This window comes from Muscardinus avellanarius (assembly GCF_963383645.1).
Source record: "Muscardinus avellanarius genome assembly, chromosome: 19".
Classification (NCBI taxonomy): Eukaryota; Metazoa; Chordata; class Mammalia; order Rodentia; family Gliridae; genus Muscardinus; species Muscardinus avellanarius.
Window position 1 is genome coordinate 12,720,844 of NC_137805.1, and position 18,295 is coordinate 12,739,138.

General features: G+C 49.4%; 1 protein-coding gene across 2 annotated transcripts in view; it reads left to right on the forward strand.

Moving 5' to 3' along the window:
• Positions 1-16,724: 16,724 nt before the first annotated feature.
• Positions 16,725-18,295, forward strand: part of SLC23A2 (solute carrier family 23 member 2) — a gene marked incomplete at both ends in the record, with an annotated part of 43,161 nt that continues 41,590 nt past the window's right edge. Inside the window, one exon of one of the 2 annotated variants that reach the window (XM_080716168.1) lies at positions 16,725-16,832. In XM_080716168.1, coding sequence (XP_080572294.1) covers positions 16,725-16,832 — 108 coding nt within the window. The remainder of the gene's footprint in view (positions 16,833-18,295) is intronic. The other variant, XM_080716169.1, reaches the window with a different exon arrangement.

The window sequence follows — 18,295 nt, forward strand, 5'->3', positions numbered from 1 at the left end:
TGTATTAACCACATACAGGAGCTAAGAACTGAGGTGTTTACTTTGACTCCAGATTCAATGAGGAGCATAACTAGAATGTAGAAAATGCGAAGAATCCCGGCGTTCCCCTCCAGCCCCCCAGCAGAGATCAGCTCGCCCTTGTGAGGGCCCGGGTGCCCTTCTTTAAAGGGGAGGGTCCCGGCCTTGATGCTAGCTAGCTGCTGTGTTGAAGTGTTTTATTCTCTATTGCGTTTTTCTTTTTCTTAGTACTGGGGGTTGAGTTCTAGGGTGTTCTACCTCCAAGCTACACTCATTTTTTTTTAATTTGAAGTGGGGTCTCAGTAGGCCTCTGAGACTCGTGCTAAGTTGCTGAGGCTGGTCTTTAACCCGTGATCCTTTCGTCTCAGCCTTCTAAGTACTGGGATTACAGATGTGCATCACGACGCCGGACTTGATATTTTTGGTGGTACTGGGGATGGAACCCTTCTACCTCCGGGCTATACTCCCAGACCCTTTTTTAATATATATATATTATTTGGAAACAGGGTCTCTTAAGCCAGCGAGGCTGGCTTTGGACCTGCGCGATCCTCCTGTATCCACCTCCCAAGCGTGGGGATTACAAGCGTGCACCACCACGCCTGGCCACTTTTTTTTTTTTTTTTTTTGGTACTGGGGGTGGAACCCAGAGGCTTTCTACCTTCGGGCTATACTCCCAGACCTATTTTATATTTTATTTGGAAACAGGGTCTCTTAAGTCAGCGCGACTGGCTTCGAACCTGTGCGATCCTCCTGTCTCCGCCTCCCAAGCGCGGGGATTACAAGCGGGGATTACAAGCGTGCGCCACCACGCCCGGCTGACTACTTGTTTTTAAACTCAGTTTCTGGGGCCAGGGATTCGACTCTGGTAGAGTGTGTGCGACCCCCTCGTGCACAGCAAAACAAGCGAACAATCCCCAGCCCCATTTACTGGGTAGACTGACTACTACATGTAGGTAATGTTTTTCTCTTCCCTTTTCCCATTACTTGAGTTTTCAGACTCTTTCTGTATGAAATAGAACTTCCAGAACAGTCTTCTCTAACGGGGACCACCAGGCACCTTTGCAGGGGTGGCTTTAATGGGCAGCCTCTGGGCTTTTTATGATTACGGACATGGAGACGCCTGTGGCTAGCGCGACGTTGAGTTTTGTCCAATGTCTTTTTGACTTCTGTTGGTCTTACTGTTTGCTTGTTGATGTGGTTTGCAGTACATACTAGTGTTTCTTTTTTCTCCCCACCCCCCCATCAAATTTGGTATCAGGATTATACTCGTTTCTAAAACGATGGGCAGGCATCGCTTCCTTCTCTAGTGGGATGGAACGTGATTCCCCTGTACAGCCCCAGGCCCAGTGGAGTGGACAGAGTCTCTGATGGCCTCCCAAGACTCCTAAGCGTCGGCTTGGTCTTATTTATGAAATCTATTAAGTCTGTTGCTTAATTTTTATTTTTAACTCTGTGTGTGTGTGTTTGTGTGTGTGTGTGTGTGTGTGTGTGTGTGTGTGTGTGTGTGTGTGTTTACATGCACATGCATGGTACTGGGAATTAAACTCAGGCATTCTACCTCTGAACTACACCCCTAGTCCTTTTTATTATTTATTTTGAAACGGGTCTTACTTAGTTGCTGAGACTGACCTCATACCTTCAATCTTCCGGTCTTGGACTCGCAAATACTGGGGGTATAGGTGAGTGTCACAATGCCTGGCCTTTTCTGTTTGTTTGTTTGTTTGTTTGTTTGTTTGTTTGTTTTGTTGTACTGGGGTTCCTGGAAGCCTTTCTACCTCCGGGCTACACTTCCAGACCTATTTTTATATTTTTATTTGGAAACAGAGTCTCTTAAGCCAATGTGGCTGGCTTCGAACCTGCACGATCCTCCCGTCTCCGCCTCCCAAGTGCAGGGATTACAAGTATGTGCCTCTAAGCCTGGTCTTTTTTTAGTCTGTCTTTTGGTTGGTCAGTTGGTCAGTTGGTCTGTCTGTCTACTTATCTGGTACTAAGAATTGAAGCCAGGGGAATTCTACCTGTGAGCTAACCCTAACCCTATACTTTTATTTTGAAACGGTCTCACTGATTTGTTAGGGGCCTCGCTGATGCTGGTCTTGAACTTGCGGTCCTCCTGTCTCAGCCTCCCCAGTACTGGGATTATAGGCATGCACTATAATACCTAGCCTGGCTTTTGATCTTAATTGTAAAAGTGTTTTTATGATTTCAATTTCATCCTTTACCCAATGGTTGTTTGAGAGAAAGTTTAAACTTATGAAATTATTAGAGCATCTTTCTTGGCAATTATTTTTATCTTTTTTGGCACTGGAAGCCAGGCGGTGAGGAATATAAATGCTCCTTTCTTAAGGATTTGAAGTTTCTGTTGCGGCATGCAAGGTGACCCGTTTTCACAAATGCTTTTTTAAATTTTTTTTTTTTTTGAAGATTTAAAGAAGTTTATTAGAAAGATAGAAATACAGAAAATAGACATACAGTTCCATACCAGACCGGCATGGAGGGGTGACTCGAAATCAATACACCCTTCACAAATGCTTCTTTTAGTCTTTGGGAATTATTTCCTGTGTGGTGGGAGGCTTGGTGCTCATTGTGTCAGCCTTGTTTGTTGTATTGGCTGGTTTTCCAGTCAACACTGCAAGGTCAACAAGGAGAAGGAAGCCATGCTCACAATTCTCCTGTCTTCTTGGGGATGGATAGACACATTAATTAAGAGTTGGCGGCCGGGCGTGTGGCGCACGCTTGAAATCCCTGCCTGTGCTTGGGAGGCGGAGACAGGAGGATCGCGCAGGTTCGAAGTCAGGCTCACTGGTTTAGGAGACCCTGTTTCCAAAAACATATATTAAAAAAATAGGTCTGGGATTGTAGCCTGGAGGTAAATGGGTTTCCAGGAACCCCAGTACCCACCGGAAAAAAAAAAAAAAAAAAAAGAATTGGCCATTCTACATTTCCAACCATTTGGGCTTTATTTCAGTGAAAGAATGTTCAGAACATGAAGATTGACATCATAGTTGCCTAGTAAATTTTATACTGTAGCAATGAAAATGGCCCTCTTTTCCACTTAATACTTGCTGATGGAATTTCTTTGTGCCTGACTTTATTGGGAATTGAACTCAGTACTTTGCATGTGTTAGGTAAGCACTCTCCACTAAAAAACAGCCTCAGTCTGCACTTGACATTTAAACCCAGTAAGGCGGCACGGATGTTGCTTTTTTTGTTTTGTTTTGTTTTGTTTTATTGAAGGTCTTTCTTTGGGGACTGCCGTTTAATTTTTGACAAGACCTAAGAGTCAGAGTGTGTGTGTGTGTGTGTGTGTGTGTAGGTACTGGGGATGGAACCCAGGGGCATTCTACCTCCAAGCTACACCCCCAGCCCTGTTTTTTATTCTTATTTTGAAACAGGGTCTCACTGAGTTGCGGAGGGCCTCACTAAGTAGTTGAGGCTGGCTGCGAACCCGGATCCTCCTGGGAAACTGAGACTGGAGGATTGCAGGTGTCAGACCAGCCTCGGCTAGTGAGGCTGTCAGCAATTTAGTGAGACTGTTTCCAAATAAAAATAAAGTAGGGCTGAGAGTATAGCTGAGAGGTAGAACATTTCTGGGTTCAATCCCTAGAACCACACACACAACAAGGTTTTTTGGGTACACTTTATGTAACTATTCACCATGATTTTCAGTATACTTAACACAGCTGTACAACCACCATCAACCACAATCTAATTTTAGGACCTTTTCCTCATCCCACAAAGCACCTCTAAGCTCTCTGGGTGCTACCCAACCCTGGGCCGCCTTGCCGCGCCCTCGGTCTGTGTGTTTCCCGCTTGCGCATCCACAGACTTGCAGCCACTGGCCGCTTTGTTCAGGTACATTTAGATTAAGCTGGTTTCTCCACCCCTTCCTCCTCCGCCCTCACCTCCCAGCAAAGTTGCCTGTCTTTCCTAGGTTTCCCTTGGAGGAGGCCCCAAAGCATGCCCTCTGCCTCTTGTTTTAATTTTCTACTCTCCTGTCTGTCTGTCTGTCTGTGGTACTGGGCATAGAACCCAGGGGCATTCTACCTCGGAGCCTCACCTCTAGCACTTTTTGTTTGTTTTTGTGGTACCAGTGAATAGGACCCAGGGGCATTTTCTCTCCTAGCTACACCCCCAGCCCTATTTTTTATTCTTTATTTTGAAACCGGGTCTCACTGAGTTGCAGAGGGCCTCACTAAGCAGCTGAGGCTGTCCGTGAACCGCGATCCTCCTGTCTCAGCCTCCCAAATGCTGGGATACAAGCATGCGCCACTACACCTGGCTGAGACCCCTCTAACGGTGCACCTTGCTGCTGGCTGTCACCTGAGACTGGTCCCAGTATGGATGGGAGGGTCAGTCTGGAGTTGGGGCAGGGGTTTGCACATGGGAGGGCAGGGGGGGCCCGGCCAGCGCAGCCCAGGCAGTCTGGCCGGCGGTGGCTTCTTCCTGGTGTGCCTTCATAGGCACTCTCCGTGTTCAATGGGCTCCAGCAGTCGGCTCTTCAGGATGGCAGTTATTTGTTGACTTTGCCAACCGCTTAATTAAGGAATCCTACCTTGGGACCTCTGGAATTCTGTGAGCTAGAAAATAGTTGTCCTTAGGCTTCTGATTGGGGAAATGAAAAATTACCAGGGAGTAGAATTAATCTCCCTTTTCACTGAGCTGGCAGCAGCACGGTGGACGTGTCCGTCTGAACTAGAGGGTTTGCAAAGGTAGGTTTTAATTTCCCCTCTTGGTGGGGGTTTGAGAAATGCAATCCCGGCAGCTGCTGGGTTCCACAATAGACTGTTGAGACTGCCAAGCTGAAACCTGCGGCCGATTGCCGTGGAGGCCGGCGGGCCTGCAGTGACCGTTCGTAACCGGGCGGTGGCTGTTGTGTAATGCAAATGGCATTTCTAATGAGTGGTGCGGTTATACAATTTTAGCCAGCCCATGTCGGTTATAAAAGCCAGAAATTGCTTCAGCACCTGAAAGTGTCTCATGCTGAGCCCTGGGACGGTCTCTGCGAGGACGGAGGTGGGTGGGGCGGCGGGCAATCCAAGGGTGATCGGAAGTGTCACTGACTGAGGTTTCGCTGGAGGTAAGACCCTTTCTGGGTACTGCTTTGGGGAATGGGTTCTGAGGCAGCATGGACTATGAGTGTGTGTGTGTGTGTGTGTGTGTGTGTGTGTGTGTGTGTGTGTCTTTCCACGCACCTGTGGTCATGTGTGCTTGTGTGATCTCTGTGTACATATGACTTTTCCTTTGTGTGTGCGGTGCCCGTGCCGGTGCCTATTTCAGGGGGTGAGCAGCTTGTTTGCTCAGCTGGGTTACTAGAAAACCTCTGAATTCTTAGTGCTTTCAGACTTGATTTGAATATTGATAATTGAGTACCAACATTTATACGTCTCTTAGATGGCAGTGTCCTCCATTAAATATGTGAGGAAAAGCGAGAATAATACCCCTATCTGCAGCAACTAAAATGTCAGATTTCGCTGTTTTTCAGATGTCTGTTTATTAGTCAAGTCCAATCTTGGGACTGCAAAGTTCCTTTATGTTTTTTCTTTTCATATAAACTTTCAGAGGTTCGATGAAAAGTAGGTACACAAGCAGAAAAGAATATAGATGAAACAAACTTCACGGAGCAGTGAGAGGCTTTTATAGCTGGCTACAAATGTTTTTTGAACCCTAAGGTTTTTTTGATTATAAGAATGTTAGGTTTAGCTGGGTGTGGTAGCGCCTGCAATTTCAGCTCCTGGGGAGTTTGAGGCAGGATGATCCCAAGTTCAGGGGCAGCCAAAGCAGATTACCTATATTCTCTCTTAAAATTAAAAAGAGGTGTGGCATAGCTCCGGATGTAGCTCAGTAGCAGAGAGCCCCAAGTTCAGTCCTCAGGACTGGGGTGGGGGTAAGAATAGTAGGCTCAGGAGCCTAATAGTTCTAGAAAACCCATGCACCTGTAGCATACAGTTCTAAGTGATCATAGTCTCTGTTATTTGCCCTCTTCATTATTTTATTTTGAAACAGTCTCACTGAGGTGCGGAGGGTCTTCCTACATTGCTAAGACGGGGGCTCATTCCCGCAGTCCTGTCTCAGCCCCTACCACATGCACCACTGTGCCCAGACCAGCTAGTGGATATGTTTTAATGAATTTTTTAGGAGCATGCCTCTTGGCAGAAAGAGTGTGCGGCACACCCACAGGTGTGGGTGTTCAGAGGATCCCTTTACGAGAGGTCAGGCTTTCATATTACTGCGTGCCTGGGAAGAGAGAGGGTGACCCAGCCCAGGAGGTGAAATGGCGGGTTCCCTCCTGTGTCCTGGAGTGTCTGCAGGGAGGAGAGACCTGGAGGGGGATTGGAGATGAGGAACACAATCAGCAGGTGGATGAGAGGACTCCAGGGTGAGAGCCTAGCAAAACCGAGTGGATCTAATGAGTGACAGGGAGAGAAGCGGACGGCGCTGGGCCGCCTCCGCAGCAGAGAGGGAGCTTGCGCTGGCACCCGAGGCACGAGGCCCGCCACAGCGGAGCCGCGTGGCCCGCAGGTGTTCAGAGAGAGCGGTGCGCCCGCTGGGGTGAGGGATCCCGTGCAGAGTAACTGAGATGCTTCCTCAGCACCCGGGCCTCCTGGGGCGGCCCCTGGTCCTCCTCCCAGGCTTCCTCTTAGGACTAGAGCCGGCAGGAGTTGTGTGCTGTGCTGTGCTGCAGGAGGAGGTAAGCTGGGCGCCTGGCACAGTGGCGCAGGCAGCGGGCACAGCCATTTCCTGGAAGTTACACCTCAGCTTCCAAGGGCGACCTTTTATTAGAAGGCCTCAGATGGCCCCCTCCCAGCAAATCAAGGCTCCCGGGAGTGGCCAGCGGGTGAGCCTCAGCCCTTCGCTGGCTGCCCATCTTTGCTGGCTTCAGAGCCTGTTCTGCCTGTAAGGAAACTCGGCACAAAAGAATCCAGAGATTCAAACTTCACGGAGCAGTGAGAGGCTTTTATAGCTGGCTACATACGTTTTTTAAGCCCTAAGGTTTTTCAATCATAAGAATGTTAGGTTTAGCTGGGTGTGGTGGCGCCTAGAATTTCAACTCCTGGGGAGTCTGAGGCAGGGAGTCTTGCCTGGCCGTCCCCCTCCCCAGCCTCTGTCTCTCAGCTGTGGAATAGAGAGAATTAGAACCAATCGCAGAATTTTCATAAAGATGAACTGAAACCATGTTTATCTTGAGTGTGATAGTCCATTACGTACTGTGTTTTTATTTTTAAATAAGATCTCACGCGGTTGCAGGGGCCTCACCAAGTAGCCAAGGCTGGCCGTAAACTTGCCATCCTCCTGTCTCGTTCTCCCAAGTGCTTGGATTACAGGTGTGCGCCACCACACCCACCTTCATTATGTACTGGTTTTTATCTTGCCATTAAAATTCCATTTAAAATTGTGGGCGTGGTGGCGCACGCTTGTAATCCCACCATTTGGGAGGCTGACACAGGAGGATCGCAATTCACAGACAGCCTTAGCTACTTAGTGAGGTCCTTTGCAACGCAGCGAGACCCAGTTTAAAAATACAGAATTATAGCCGGGCGTGGTGGCGCACGCTTGTAATCCCCGCGCTTGGGAGGCGGAGACAGGACGATCGCGCAGGTTCGAAGCCAGCCGCGCTGGCGTAAGAGACCCTGTTTCAAAAATATAAAATAGGTCTGGGAGTGTAGCCCGGAGGTAGAAGGGCTTCCAGGAACCCCAGTACCACCAAAAAAAAAAAAAAAAAAAAAATTAAAAAAAATAGGGCTGGCCGGGCGTGGTGGCGCGCTCTTGTAATCCCAGCGCTTGGGAGGCTAAGACAGGAGGATCGCACGGGTGCAAGCCAGCTTCAGCTACTTAGTGAAGCTCTCAGCAACTTGGCGAGACTCTGTTTCCAAATAAAGTAGAAAATAGGTCTGGGAGTATAGCCCGGAGGTAGAAGAGCCCCTGGGTTCCACCCCCAGTACCACACACACACACACACACACACACACACACACAAAATAAATAAATAAATAAATAAATAAATAAATAAATAAATAAATAAAATAGGGCTGGGGTTGTAGCTTGGAGGTAGAATGCTCCTGGGTTCCATCCCCAATACTACCCCTCCAAAAAAAATCCATGGAAGATTAGCTTCTCAGTAGCTCCTGTGATGGCTGCTGATTAATCTTTTATTTATTTTGGTGTTGGGATCAAACCCAGGGCCCAGCACATGTTAGGCAAACACTGTTTCACTGAGCTATAGCCTTAGCCCGATTAATACATTTTTAAGTAGTGTTTAAATAAAGAAAAACACCATTTGTGTAAAAAGTGTGTTGAATCACTCAGTAGGAATAAATAAAAGCCCTCCTTGGTGCTGCTCTGGTTGTCCAAGCATACTTACACAGACATATACATGGTGTGTATATGTCCTGTATATGGTGTGTGTTGTGGGGAGTGGAGCCCAGGGCCTTCACCTGCCGGGCTCACCACTGAGCCACGCCCCAGCCTCACACGGCGCCTTTAACTCTGGCTGGAAGCCACTTCCTCTTCTCCCCTTTCCCCAGCCATCGATTTTTTTGAATGCGGGAGCACAGTGATTAGATTTTGTTTCTGGGTCTATGGCTAATTGGCCTGAAATATTTGAGTGCCTTTCATGTGCTGGACACAGCGCCCCCCGCCTGGTGGGGAGGCTGGACCAAGAAGCCTTTGCCATGGACACATGAAGATGGACAACCGACCCAGAGGAGCTTGTTGGAGGAGGCAGCCCTGGGGTGCAGACCTGGGAACTAGAAATCTGAGAGGGAGGTGCTGGGCTAGGCAGGCGGTATGGATATGCACAAAAGTCAGGAAAGGAGAGATTGCTGGAGGACTCACCAGTCAGAGCCGCGCAGGGACACACAGGGAGCGCAGGGACACACAGGGACGGCTGCTGTCATCACCTGGACATTGACCCATGGCCCCTCAGGCTGGATCTAAGAGCCGGGAGTGGTGGCTCACGCTTGTCATCCCAGTGTTGGGAGGCTGAGACACGAGGGTCACAGGTTTGCAGCCAGCCTCAGCTGCTTAGTGAGGCCCTATTTGAAAATAAAGAATAAGCTGGGTGTGGTGGCGCACTCTTGTAATTCCTGCACTTGGGAGGTGGAGACAGGAGGATCCTCAGGTTTGAAGCCCCTCGTTGGTTTAAGAGACCCTGTTTCCAAATAAAAATATAAAATAGGTCTCGGTGTGTAGCCTGGAGGTAGAAGGGTTCCATCCTCAGTACCACCAAAATAAATAAATAAAATAAAGAGTAAAAAATAAGGCTGGGTGTAGCTTGGTAGTAGAATGCCCCCTGGGTTCAATCCCAAAACAAAAAAGCAACTAAGATCTGGAGTTTAGTTCAGACCCGAGTGTATCCTGGTGTCAGTTCTCCCAGCAGGATCTCCAGGCAGAACCTCTTTACTGTAATATCATATTTTGTTCTGCTGTCCTTTTTTTTTTTTTTTTTTTTTTGGTATTTTTTGGGGGGTACTGAGGATCAAATCCAGGCATCCTACCTCTGAGCTACACTCAAAACCTTTTTTTTTTTTTTGTGGGTTTGGGGAATGGAACCCAGGGGCATTCAACCTCTAAGCTACACCCTCAGCCCTACTTTTTATTCTTTATTTTGAAACCGGGTCTCACCGAGTTACAAAGGGCCTCACTAAGTAGCTGAGGCTGTCTGCGAAACGCGATCCTCCTGTCTCAGCCTCCCAAATGCTAGGACACCGCCACCACACCGGGCTCACTCAAAGCCCTTTTAAAGAACTCTCTTTTCATTTGAAACAAGGTCTCGTTAAGTTGCTGCGGGTTCCACTCCTGTCCCGAGGGCGGCCTTGATGTCATCTTGCCTGGGATTGCGGGGTGTGCCCCGCCACACCTGCTGTCAGGTGTGCTGTCAGGTGTGACACACATTTATACTCCATAAAGTACTGACTTCCAGCTGAGCACAGTCCTCTCTGCTTACCTCAGCCCTCAGCCCTCAGCGTTGCTGTGTCTCCCGGCAGCTGTGTGTCCTCTCCGCCCATGCTATTTCTAGGAGATTCCTAGAATTAGATTCCTAGAATCCAGAGGATTCCTCCAGCACCCTTCACCCTGGGCTCTTTTCTTCCTCCCGCAGGGCAGGGCTGTTGTCGGGGCGCCTCGTGGTCTCTGAGCCTAGCTTCTGACGTGGAACCTGCAGAACCTGGGCTCCCTTCAGACATCAGGTCCTGTCCAGCTTCTTTGGACATTCTCTGCCTCTTAAGAGAACAAGTCCATAAGCCGGGCAGTGACGGGCAGTGACAGGCTGACATGGCACGCCAGGGCACCGCAGGGAGTCTCCAGTGCGTCCTTGGGGGCATTTGGTACAGGGCTCGGGAAGACCATTGTAATTAATTTTATGAAGAGAACATCCGGGCTCTGATTATGGATGCTCTGCGTGCCACTGTGGATGGGGGATGGGATATTTTGTTATTAATGTCATCTTGCCCCTCCTTTGCCGTGGTAGTGTTTTGTTTTCCTTTGGCAGGGAGGGGAGGAGGTTACTAAGGATTGAACCTGGGGCATTCTGCCTCCAAGCTATACCCCCAGCCCTTTTTGCTTTTTGTTTTTAAACAGAGTCTTGCTAAGTTTCCGGGGCTGGCCTTGAAGCTGCTATCCTCCCGCTGCAGCCTCCCAGATACTGAGATTACAGGCAGGGACCACTATGCCTGGCTTCGACCCCAACCTCTGGATAGCTGGGATTACAGAAGTGCACCCTGGTGCCCAGCCAGACTTGCTCTTCTATTACACCTTGCTGGGTCCCTTGAGAGCTGTTTAATCCCTTCCAAGGGCAGACCCCCCAGTGACGTCATGACCCTCTAGTAGGTACTGGCTTGGAATGTGGAAACAGAGCAGGAGCTCCTGAGGTGTCGTGGAGGGGACACCTGAGGTCTCTGCGGCACACCCTGTGATCACAGTTGCCACCTCCGGGTCTCGTACCAACCTGTGCTTACAGCGCACACATTGCTGCTTAGAGCTGGAGACAGAACAGTTACAGCTGGGATTAGTCTCGGAATCACACATTTCCTAAAGCAAGACTCTTAAGTATTAGGTAAGCATCTCAGTCATTTTACTTAAAGGGAGTTGGTCATGTATAAGTTGAGGCTATTTGTTTTAATAATCTTTTTTGCTTTCTTTGGATTAAAAGTGTTTTTAGGTCAAATGTTTGGCATTTAACAGAATTTAACCGGCAGCCACAGTTTGACTGTAATCCCCTAATGATGGGGTTCAAGCCGAGACCCACGGGTTGGCTTTTAAAAATGTGCTTTGTCATGGGGCGGGTGCCGCGGCTTGACGTTCTCGTTGGGTCTTGGGTGAGGACACGGTCGCAGCTGCAGGTGGAGGCCCTGATGTCCTCAGCCCAAGTCCCCCTTCCTAGCCATTAGCGGTTCCCGCCGTCTGGACAGGCGTGGTCCCTGGAGACGTGGCTTCGTCCCAGCCTGGGTTGCCCATACCTAGGGTGGGTCTGAGAACCACCGTGTGGGGATTTTTGTTTCTACTTTAAGGCTATTATGAATAAAACAGCTTTGAACTTTGGCTTTCAAGTCCGAGATTCTTATCCTCCCGGGTCTTTTCTCTTTGACTCTTGTATCCTTGGTGAGAACTGCAGGCTGTGCTGTGATCATCACACCAAGGGCGTGGAGTGTCTGTCGGTGCGTGCTCCGCGAGCCCTGTGCTTGGCGTGCACGTGGCCTTTGCTAGCGTAGACTTGTCGGTCACCTATTGCACGGGACAGGCTGGGCATATGAGTGTGGGTGGCAGGAGGACCCTTGGTGACGGGGGGCTTTGGATGTTGTGTGTGGGGACTTCGGCTAGGTGCTGACCATGGAAAGACACACCATGGAAAGACACATTTTAAGGATTTGCTGGTTCTTCTGAGAAACACAAGGATTTCGTAAAGTAGCTCAGCCCTTAAACCCTCTGTTTGGATGATGTCATCCTGTGTTCAGGTCTGTGGCATTCAAGTTGAGCCCCAGAGAGGCTCCCTAGAGCCCAGGTGGGAGGGGGACAGCCAGGTCCCAAACACAGGGTGCGTGAGAAAGGACTGTGGAGGACTCACTGCGCGCCGCTGTCTTGGGCAGCTGGAGAGTTAGTGGCGCTGTCCTCGGATTGAAAGTTTTTTTTTTTCCAGTACTAGGGATGGAACCTAGGGGCATTCTACCTCCAAGCTATACCCCCAGCCCTATTTTTTATTCTTTATTTTGAAACAGGGTCTCACTGAGTTGCAAAGGGCCTAAGTACCTGAGGTTGACCACAAACAGCGATCCTCCTGTCTCAGCCTCCCAAATGCTGGGATTATAAACCTGCGCCACCATTCCCAGCTCCCAGCCCTATTTTTTATTATTTATTTATTTATTTATTTTTATTTGGTGGTACTGGAAGTGGAACCCAGGGGCTTTCTACCTCCGGGCTATCCTCCCAGACCTATTTTATATTTTATTTGGAAACAGGGTCTCACTAAGTTGCTGAGAGCCTCACTAAGTAGCTGAGGCTGGCTTTGAACCTGTGCAATCCTCCTGTCTCAGCCTTCCAAGAGCAGGGATTACAAGCATGTGCCGCCACACCGGGCTTTTATTCTTTATTTTGAAACAAGGTCTCACTAAGTTGCAGAAGGCCTCACTAAATAGCTGAGGCTGGCAAAAACTAAGATCCTCCTGTCTCAGCCTTCCAAGTACTGGGATTACAAGCATGCCACCACATGTCCGGCTCTCAGCCCTGTTATTTAATTAATTAATTGTGTGTGTGTGTGTGTGTGTGTGTGTGTGTGTGTGTGTGTGTGTGTGAAGTCTGAGATCAGAGGATCATGGTTGGCAGACAGCCTCAGCTACTTAGTGAGGCCCTATTTTTAATTCTTTATTTTGAAACAAGGTCTCACTAAGTTTCAGAAGACCTTACTAAGTAGCTGAGGGCCCGAACCCTGATCCTTGTGTCTCAGCCTCCCAAGTACTGAGATTACAGGTGTGTGCCACCTTACCTGGTTTTATTTTTTTTTTTAAACCATGCTGGGGTTGAACCCATGTTAGACAAGTGCTCTACAACTGAGCTACTTGCCCAGATCCCCAGTACACTTTTATTTGGCTATATAAATAAGGACCATATAAATAGCATTTATTTTGCTGTTTGTATTTGGAGGGATTGAAGATTAGAAGTTCTTTTTGTTTTGTCCATTTTTTTCCCATTTATTGATTTGTAAGAGTCGTTCAGATAGTTAAGATACATACATGCTATCACATGTCTATTGAAAAAAATTTTGTTTTGGCGGTACTGGGTATTGAACTCAGGGGCATTCTGCCTGTGAGCTACACCCCCAGCCCTATTTTTCATTCTGTATTTTGAAACAATCTCACTAAGTGGGCAGATGGCCTACTAAATAGCTGAGGCTGGCTGCAAACCTGCAGTCTTCCTGTCTCGGCCTCCCAAGTACCAGGATTCCAAGCGTGTGCCACCACACCTGGCTTATTCCCTATTTTTGAAATAGGGTCTCATTAAGTTGCGGAACGCCTCACTACGTACTTGCGGCTGGCCGCCCAATCTGCAGCCCTCCCCCTCGGCCTCCCAAGTCCTAGGATCACAAGCCTGTGCCACCACACCCTATATTAGGTTACTCACTGCGGTCCACTTCCCTTAAAGGCTGTAAAGCCATTCTCAGCTGGAGACCATACAGGAGGCAACTGGTGCTTTGCCAACTTCTGGTGTACGTGCTATGGACCTTTTTTTTTCTTTTTGGGGCACTTGGGATTGAACCCGGGACATTCTACCTGAGCTGTACTCCCAGCCCTATGTTATTTTTTATTTGGAAACAGGGTATTGCTGAGTGCTCTGAGCCTCACTAAATTGCAAAGCCTGCTCTTGAACCTGCGATCCTGCTGTTTCAGCCTCTGAAGGGGAGGCGAGGTGGATTACAGGGGTTACAGGCGTGTGCCCCCATGCTTCTTTTCCTTTGCAAAACTGTCTTCACCTTTCTCTGCTCTTGTTCGGTGCTAGTATTAGCAGAGCCCTGGGCCATAGGTTTATTCTGGGAGGTCCAACAAATCAGGTCTGGCCACTCGCCCCCAAAAAACAAGTGGAGAAGATCATGGCTAAACGAGGCTGTATCAGTCAGCCACCCCGGGGAGTCAAGGGACCCACGCTCGGAGCCTGTCTTATTTGAGAGGCCGAGTTGACTTGAGGTTTCACAGGAGTGGAACAAGGGCGGGTGCGGGTCTCATGGAGCAGGAGACTCTGCGCAGCTACCCCAGCGGGGTGGCCTTGGCTGGGGACATCCTGAGATGTTCATCCATCAGAGCTGTCATTCCTGGAACCCAGGGCGACTCAGAGGAAGAGACCTGGGAGCGGAGTCCTTGCCGGCACTAACCGCGACATCCGACGGCCCCTGACCTTAATGTGACTGCTTGTCATGCAGAGATTTGATGTCATACAGTATTAAGCAAGGCTGACCGTTACATAACATTAGGTCCCCACCCTGAGATGAGGTGGCAGCCAGGGGAAGGAGCGCAGCGTGCCCCAAGAAAGGGCGAGGTGTGGGGTACTTGGAGAGGGCCAGGGTCTAGACGGCGGCTCACACTGAGGGACCAAGGGGATCGCCCTGGGTGCGAGCGCGCCTGGCTCCAGAGGAGACTGGGAAGACCTTTCAGCCTGCGATAGAATCTGTCATTCTAAAGCTAATCAGGAAACAAAGAGCTTGAGAAAAGCCGGGGCGCACCTGTAATCCCAGTATTTTTGGGAGGCTGAGACTTGGAGAATTGCAGGTTGTTTTTTTTTTTGGTGGTACTGGGGGTAGAACACAGAGGCTTTCTACCTCCAGGCTATACTCCCAAATCCATTTTATATTTTATTTGGAAACAGGGTCTCACTAAGTTGCTGAGAGCCTCACTAAGTAGCTGAGGCTGGCTTCGAACCTGTGCAATCCTCCTGTCTCAGCCTCCCAAGAGCAGGGATTACAAGAGTGCGCCACCACGCCCGGCTTGAATTGCAGGTTTGAGACCAGACTCAGCAATTTAAGTGAGACCTTGTTTCAAAATTAAAAGAACAATTGGGGAAGGGCTAAATGAGTGATGTGTGTGTGCGCGTCTCTGCCCCTGCCATCTTGTACTCCATTAAGATGCATGACTACAATGCACCAATAAAAAAATGTTTTTAAAAATTAAAAGAAGCCAGGCATGGTGGCACACGCTTGTAATCCCAACATTTGGGAGGCTGAGACAGGAAGATTGTGGTTCTCGTCAGCCTTGTGCGCCGGGTGTGGGATGCTGTCTCTGGGGGCCTGCGGGGCCAGTTTCCGAGGGTACAGGTCTCTGGAGCAGTCACAGACTTGGTCCTCTCTCCCCGTTCCTTGCTGACCCTGCTCGAGGCCCTGACAAAGGGCGACCGTTCCCCTTCCCAGCCCTGCAGCGGCTCTGCCCCCAGCCCGTGTCTCCCTGACCACCTGCCATGACCACTGGTCTTCCGGGAGCAGTCACTCCGGGTTGAGAGCTGCCGCTTTACGCAGATGTGGATGAGAACGAAAGCAGAAGCCAGGCCAGGCCACCCGCCTCTCCGTGTGGCCCGCGCCCCGGGCACGCCGGGCTCTCGCAGCCGTTTTCTTCCGTTTCCTCTTCGCTCTCCGACGACTGAATTCTCAGTTCTTGTGCGATTCTGTCTCTTATTTGCTTACCTGTCATCCCCTTCCACGGCCCGATCCCAAGTATTTGTTGAAGTGTTCCATGAGCACGTCCTCGGATGAGAGTTCCCCACGTGTATTTCACTACATTAAATTGCTGAGGCCTTTTACGTTGCACGTGGTGGCGTACGCTTGGAGTCCCAGCCTTCGGGAGGCTGACGCAGGAGGATCGTGGTTCATGGACAGCCTCGGCTACCTACTGAGGCCCTCTGCAACTTAGTGAGACCCGTTTCAAAATAAAGAATAAAAAACCAGGTTGGGGGTGTAGCTCTGAGGTAAAATGCCCCTGGTTTTATCCCCAGTACCTCAAAATAAATAAATAAGTTGGTGAGGCTAGCTGCCAGCCTGGGATCCTCCTGTCTCAGCCTCCCGAGTACTGGGATTACAGGCGTGGGCCACCACGCCTGGCTTTTACCCTCTTTTTAATACTTTGAGTGCCTTTTCTTGCCTTCTGTGGGGCACGTCTAGAAAGTGAAGTGATTTTTGGCGCTGTCTGCGTTGTCTGGTGCGGTAAGCAGTAGGCACAAGTGGCTGTCTAGAGTTAATTAAAATTCAGTTTCTCATTTACACCAGCTCCATTTCAAGCGCTCGGTCGCCGCTCGTGGCCGGGCCTAGCTGCTGGTCGGGGTAGATACAGAGCCTCCTGTCTCTGCAGCGCGTTGTAAGATGTAAGCCATATGCGTTGTCAGCGGAGTGCCTCTGTAGTATCGTTACGCTTCTGATCACACAGCGTAGTGGTTCCCTCTCCACCAGGCAGCTCGGAAGCAGAGGGTGGGATCTTGAAAAGTGTGGCTGGTGAGTTTGGGGTGAACTTGTGTCCGATCTTCTTCTGTGCGGGAACGCGATACCGGGCTCTGTGCTGCGGTGGGCCCCGCGGTGATGTGGCTGTGCTGTCTCTTGCAGGTGCTAGGAGATGGTGCTCACGGTTCTCATCCTCATCTGGTAGTTGGGGGCAGAAGAGCCGTTTCTGAGCCCGGGCTCCCGGCCTGAAGAAGCCTTCACCGCAGCCGCGCCGGGCCGCCGGCGCGCAGACCGCCTGCCTCTCTTAATGATGGGGATCGGTAAGAACACCACGTCCAAGTCCGTGGAGGCGGGTAGCTCCACGGAAGGCAAATACGAAGAAGACCCGAAGCACCCCGCTTTCTTCACTCTCCCGGTAATTGTGCTCCCCTGCCTTCCATTCTTAGATCAACCTCAAGTAGTTTCTGTTTGAAATCAATGTAAGATAGGCTCTATTTATTCATTCATTTATTTTTTTGTGGTACTGGGGCTTGAGCCCAGGGGCATTCTACCTCATAGCTATATCCCCAGCCCGATTTTATTTTTTATTTTGAAACAGAATCATGCTAAGTAGCTGAGGCTGGTCTCCAGCCTGCAGTCCTCCTGTTGCAGCCTCCCAAATACTGGGATTACAAGCATCCGCCATCACGCCGGCTTTATTGATTGATTGATTGATTTTTGTGGTACTGGGGATGGAACCCAGGGGGCTTCTACCTCTAGGCTACACCCCCAACCTATTTTATATTTTATTTGGAAACAGGGTCTCACTGTGTTGCACAGGGCCTCCCTAAGTAGCTGAGGTTAGCTTCGAACCTTCAATTTTCCTGTCTCAGCTTTCCAAGTACTGGGATTACAAGTGTGCGCCACCGTGACTGGTTTATTTATTTTTATTTTTAAAACAGGGTCTTGCTAAGTTTCTAAGGGTCTCACCAAGTTGCTGAGGCTGACCTTAATCTGTGATCATCCTGTCTCAACCTCCCAAGTACTAGGGTTACAGGTGTACCTGCCACACCTGGCACTGGTAACCTTTTAAAACTATTGCAGCCGGGCGTGGTGGCGCACGCTTGTAATCCCGGCGCTTGGGAGGCTGAGACAGGAGGATCGCACAGGTTCGAAGCCAGCCTCAGCTACTTAAGTGAGGCTTTCAGCAATTTAGTGAGACCCTGTTTCCAAATAAAGTATAAAATAGGGCTGGGAGTATCGCCTGGAGGTAGAAAGCCTCTGGGTTCCACCTCTAATACCCTCCCCCCAAAAAAAAACCCTGTTGCAGTGCTCACTATATACTGGAGTATGTTGAAGGCTTACTTTTCTTTCTACAAATGTGTTTTTTACGAGATAGTATGTAATCCGACTTCTACTCATATTGCAAGGTGAGAGGATGAATGATATTTTTTAGAACCCAGTGTCTGCCGGGCGTGGTGGCGCACGCTTGTAATCCCCGCGCTTGGGAGGCGGAGACAGGAGGATCACGCAGGTTTGAAGCCAGCTGCGTGCGCTGGCTTAGGAGACCCTGTTTTCAAATAAAAATATAAAATAGGTCTGGGAGTGTAGCCTGGAGGTAGAAGGGCTTCCAGGAACCCCAGTACTGCCAAAAAGATTAAAAAAAAAAAAAATAGAACCCAGTGTCCATGCTTGGCCTTAGGGTAGCAGAGCCCAGGATAGAAGTAGTTTTATCTGAAGACGTGAGGTCAGTCGGGTGAGGCTGATCTCACCACTCATTATATTCAGTACTAATACTTTTTCCCAGATGTCAGATTCTGACTTAAGGTGTAAATTTACCTATGAAGTATTGGGTTTAAAAAGGAAGAAAGCTCCTTAGCAAGAGAGAGCTTGCCTTAG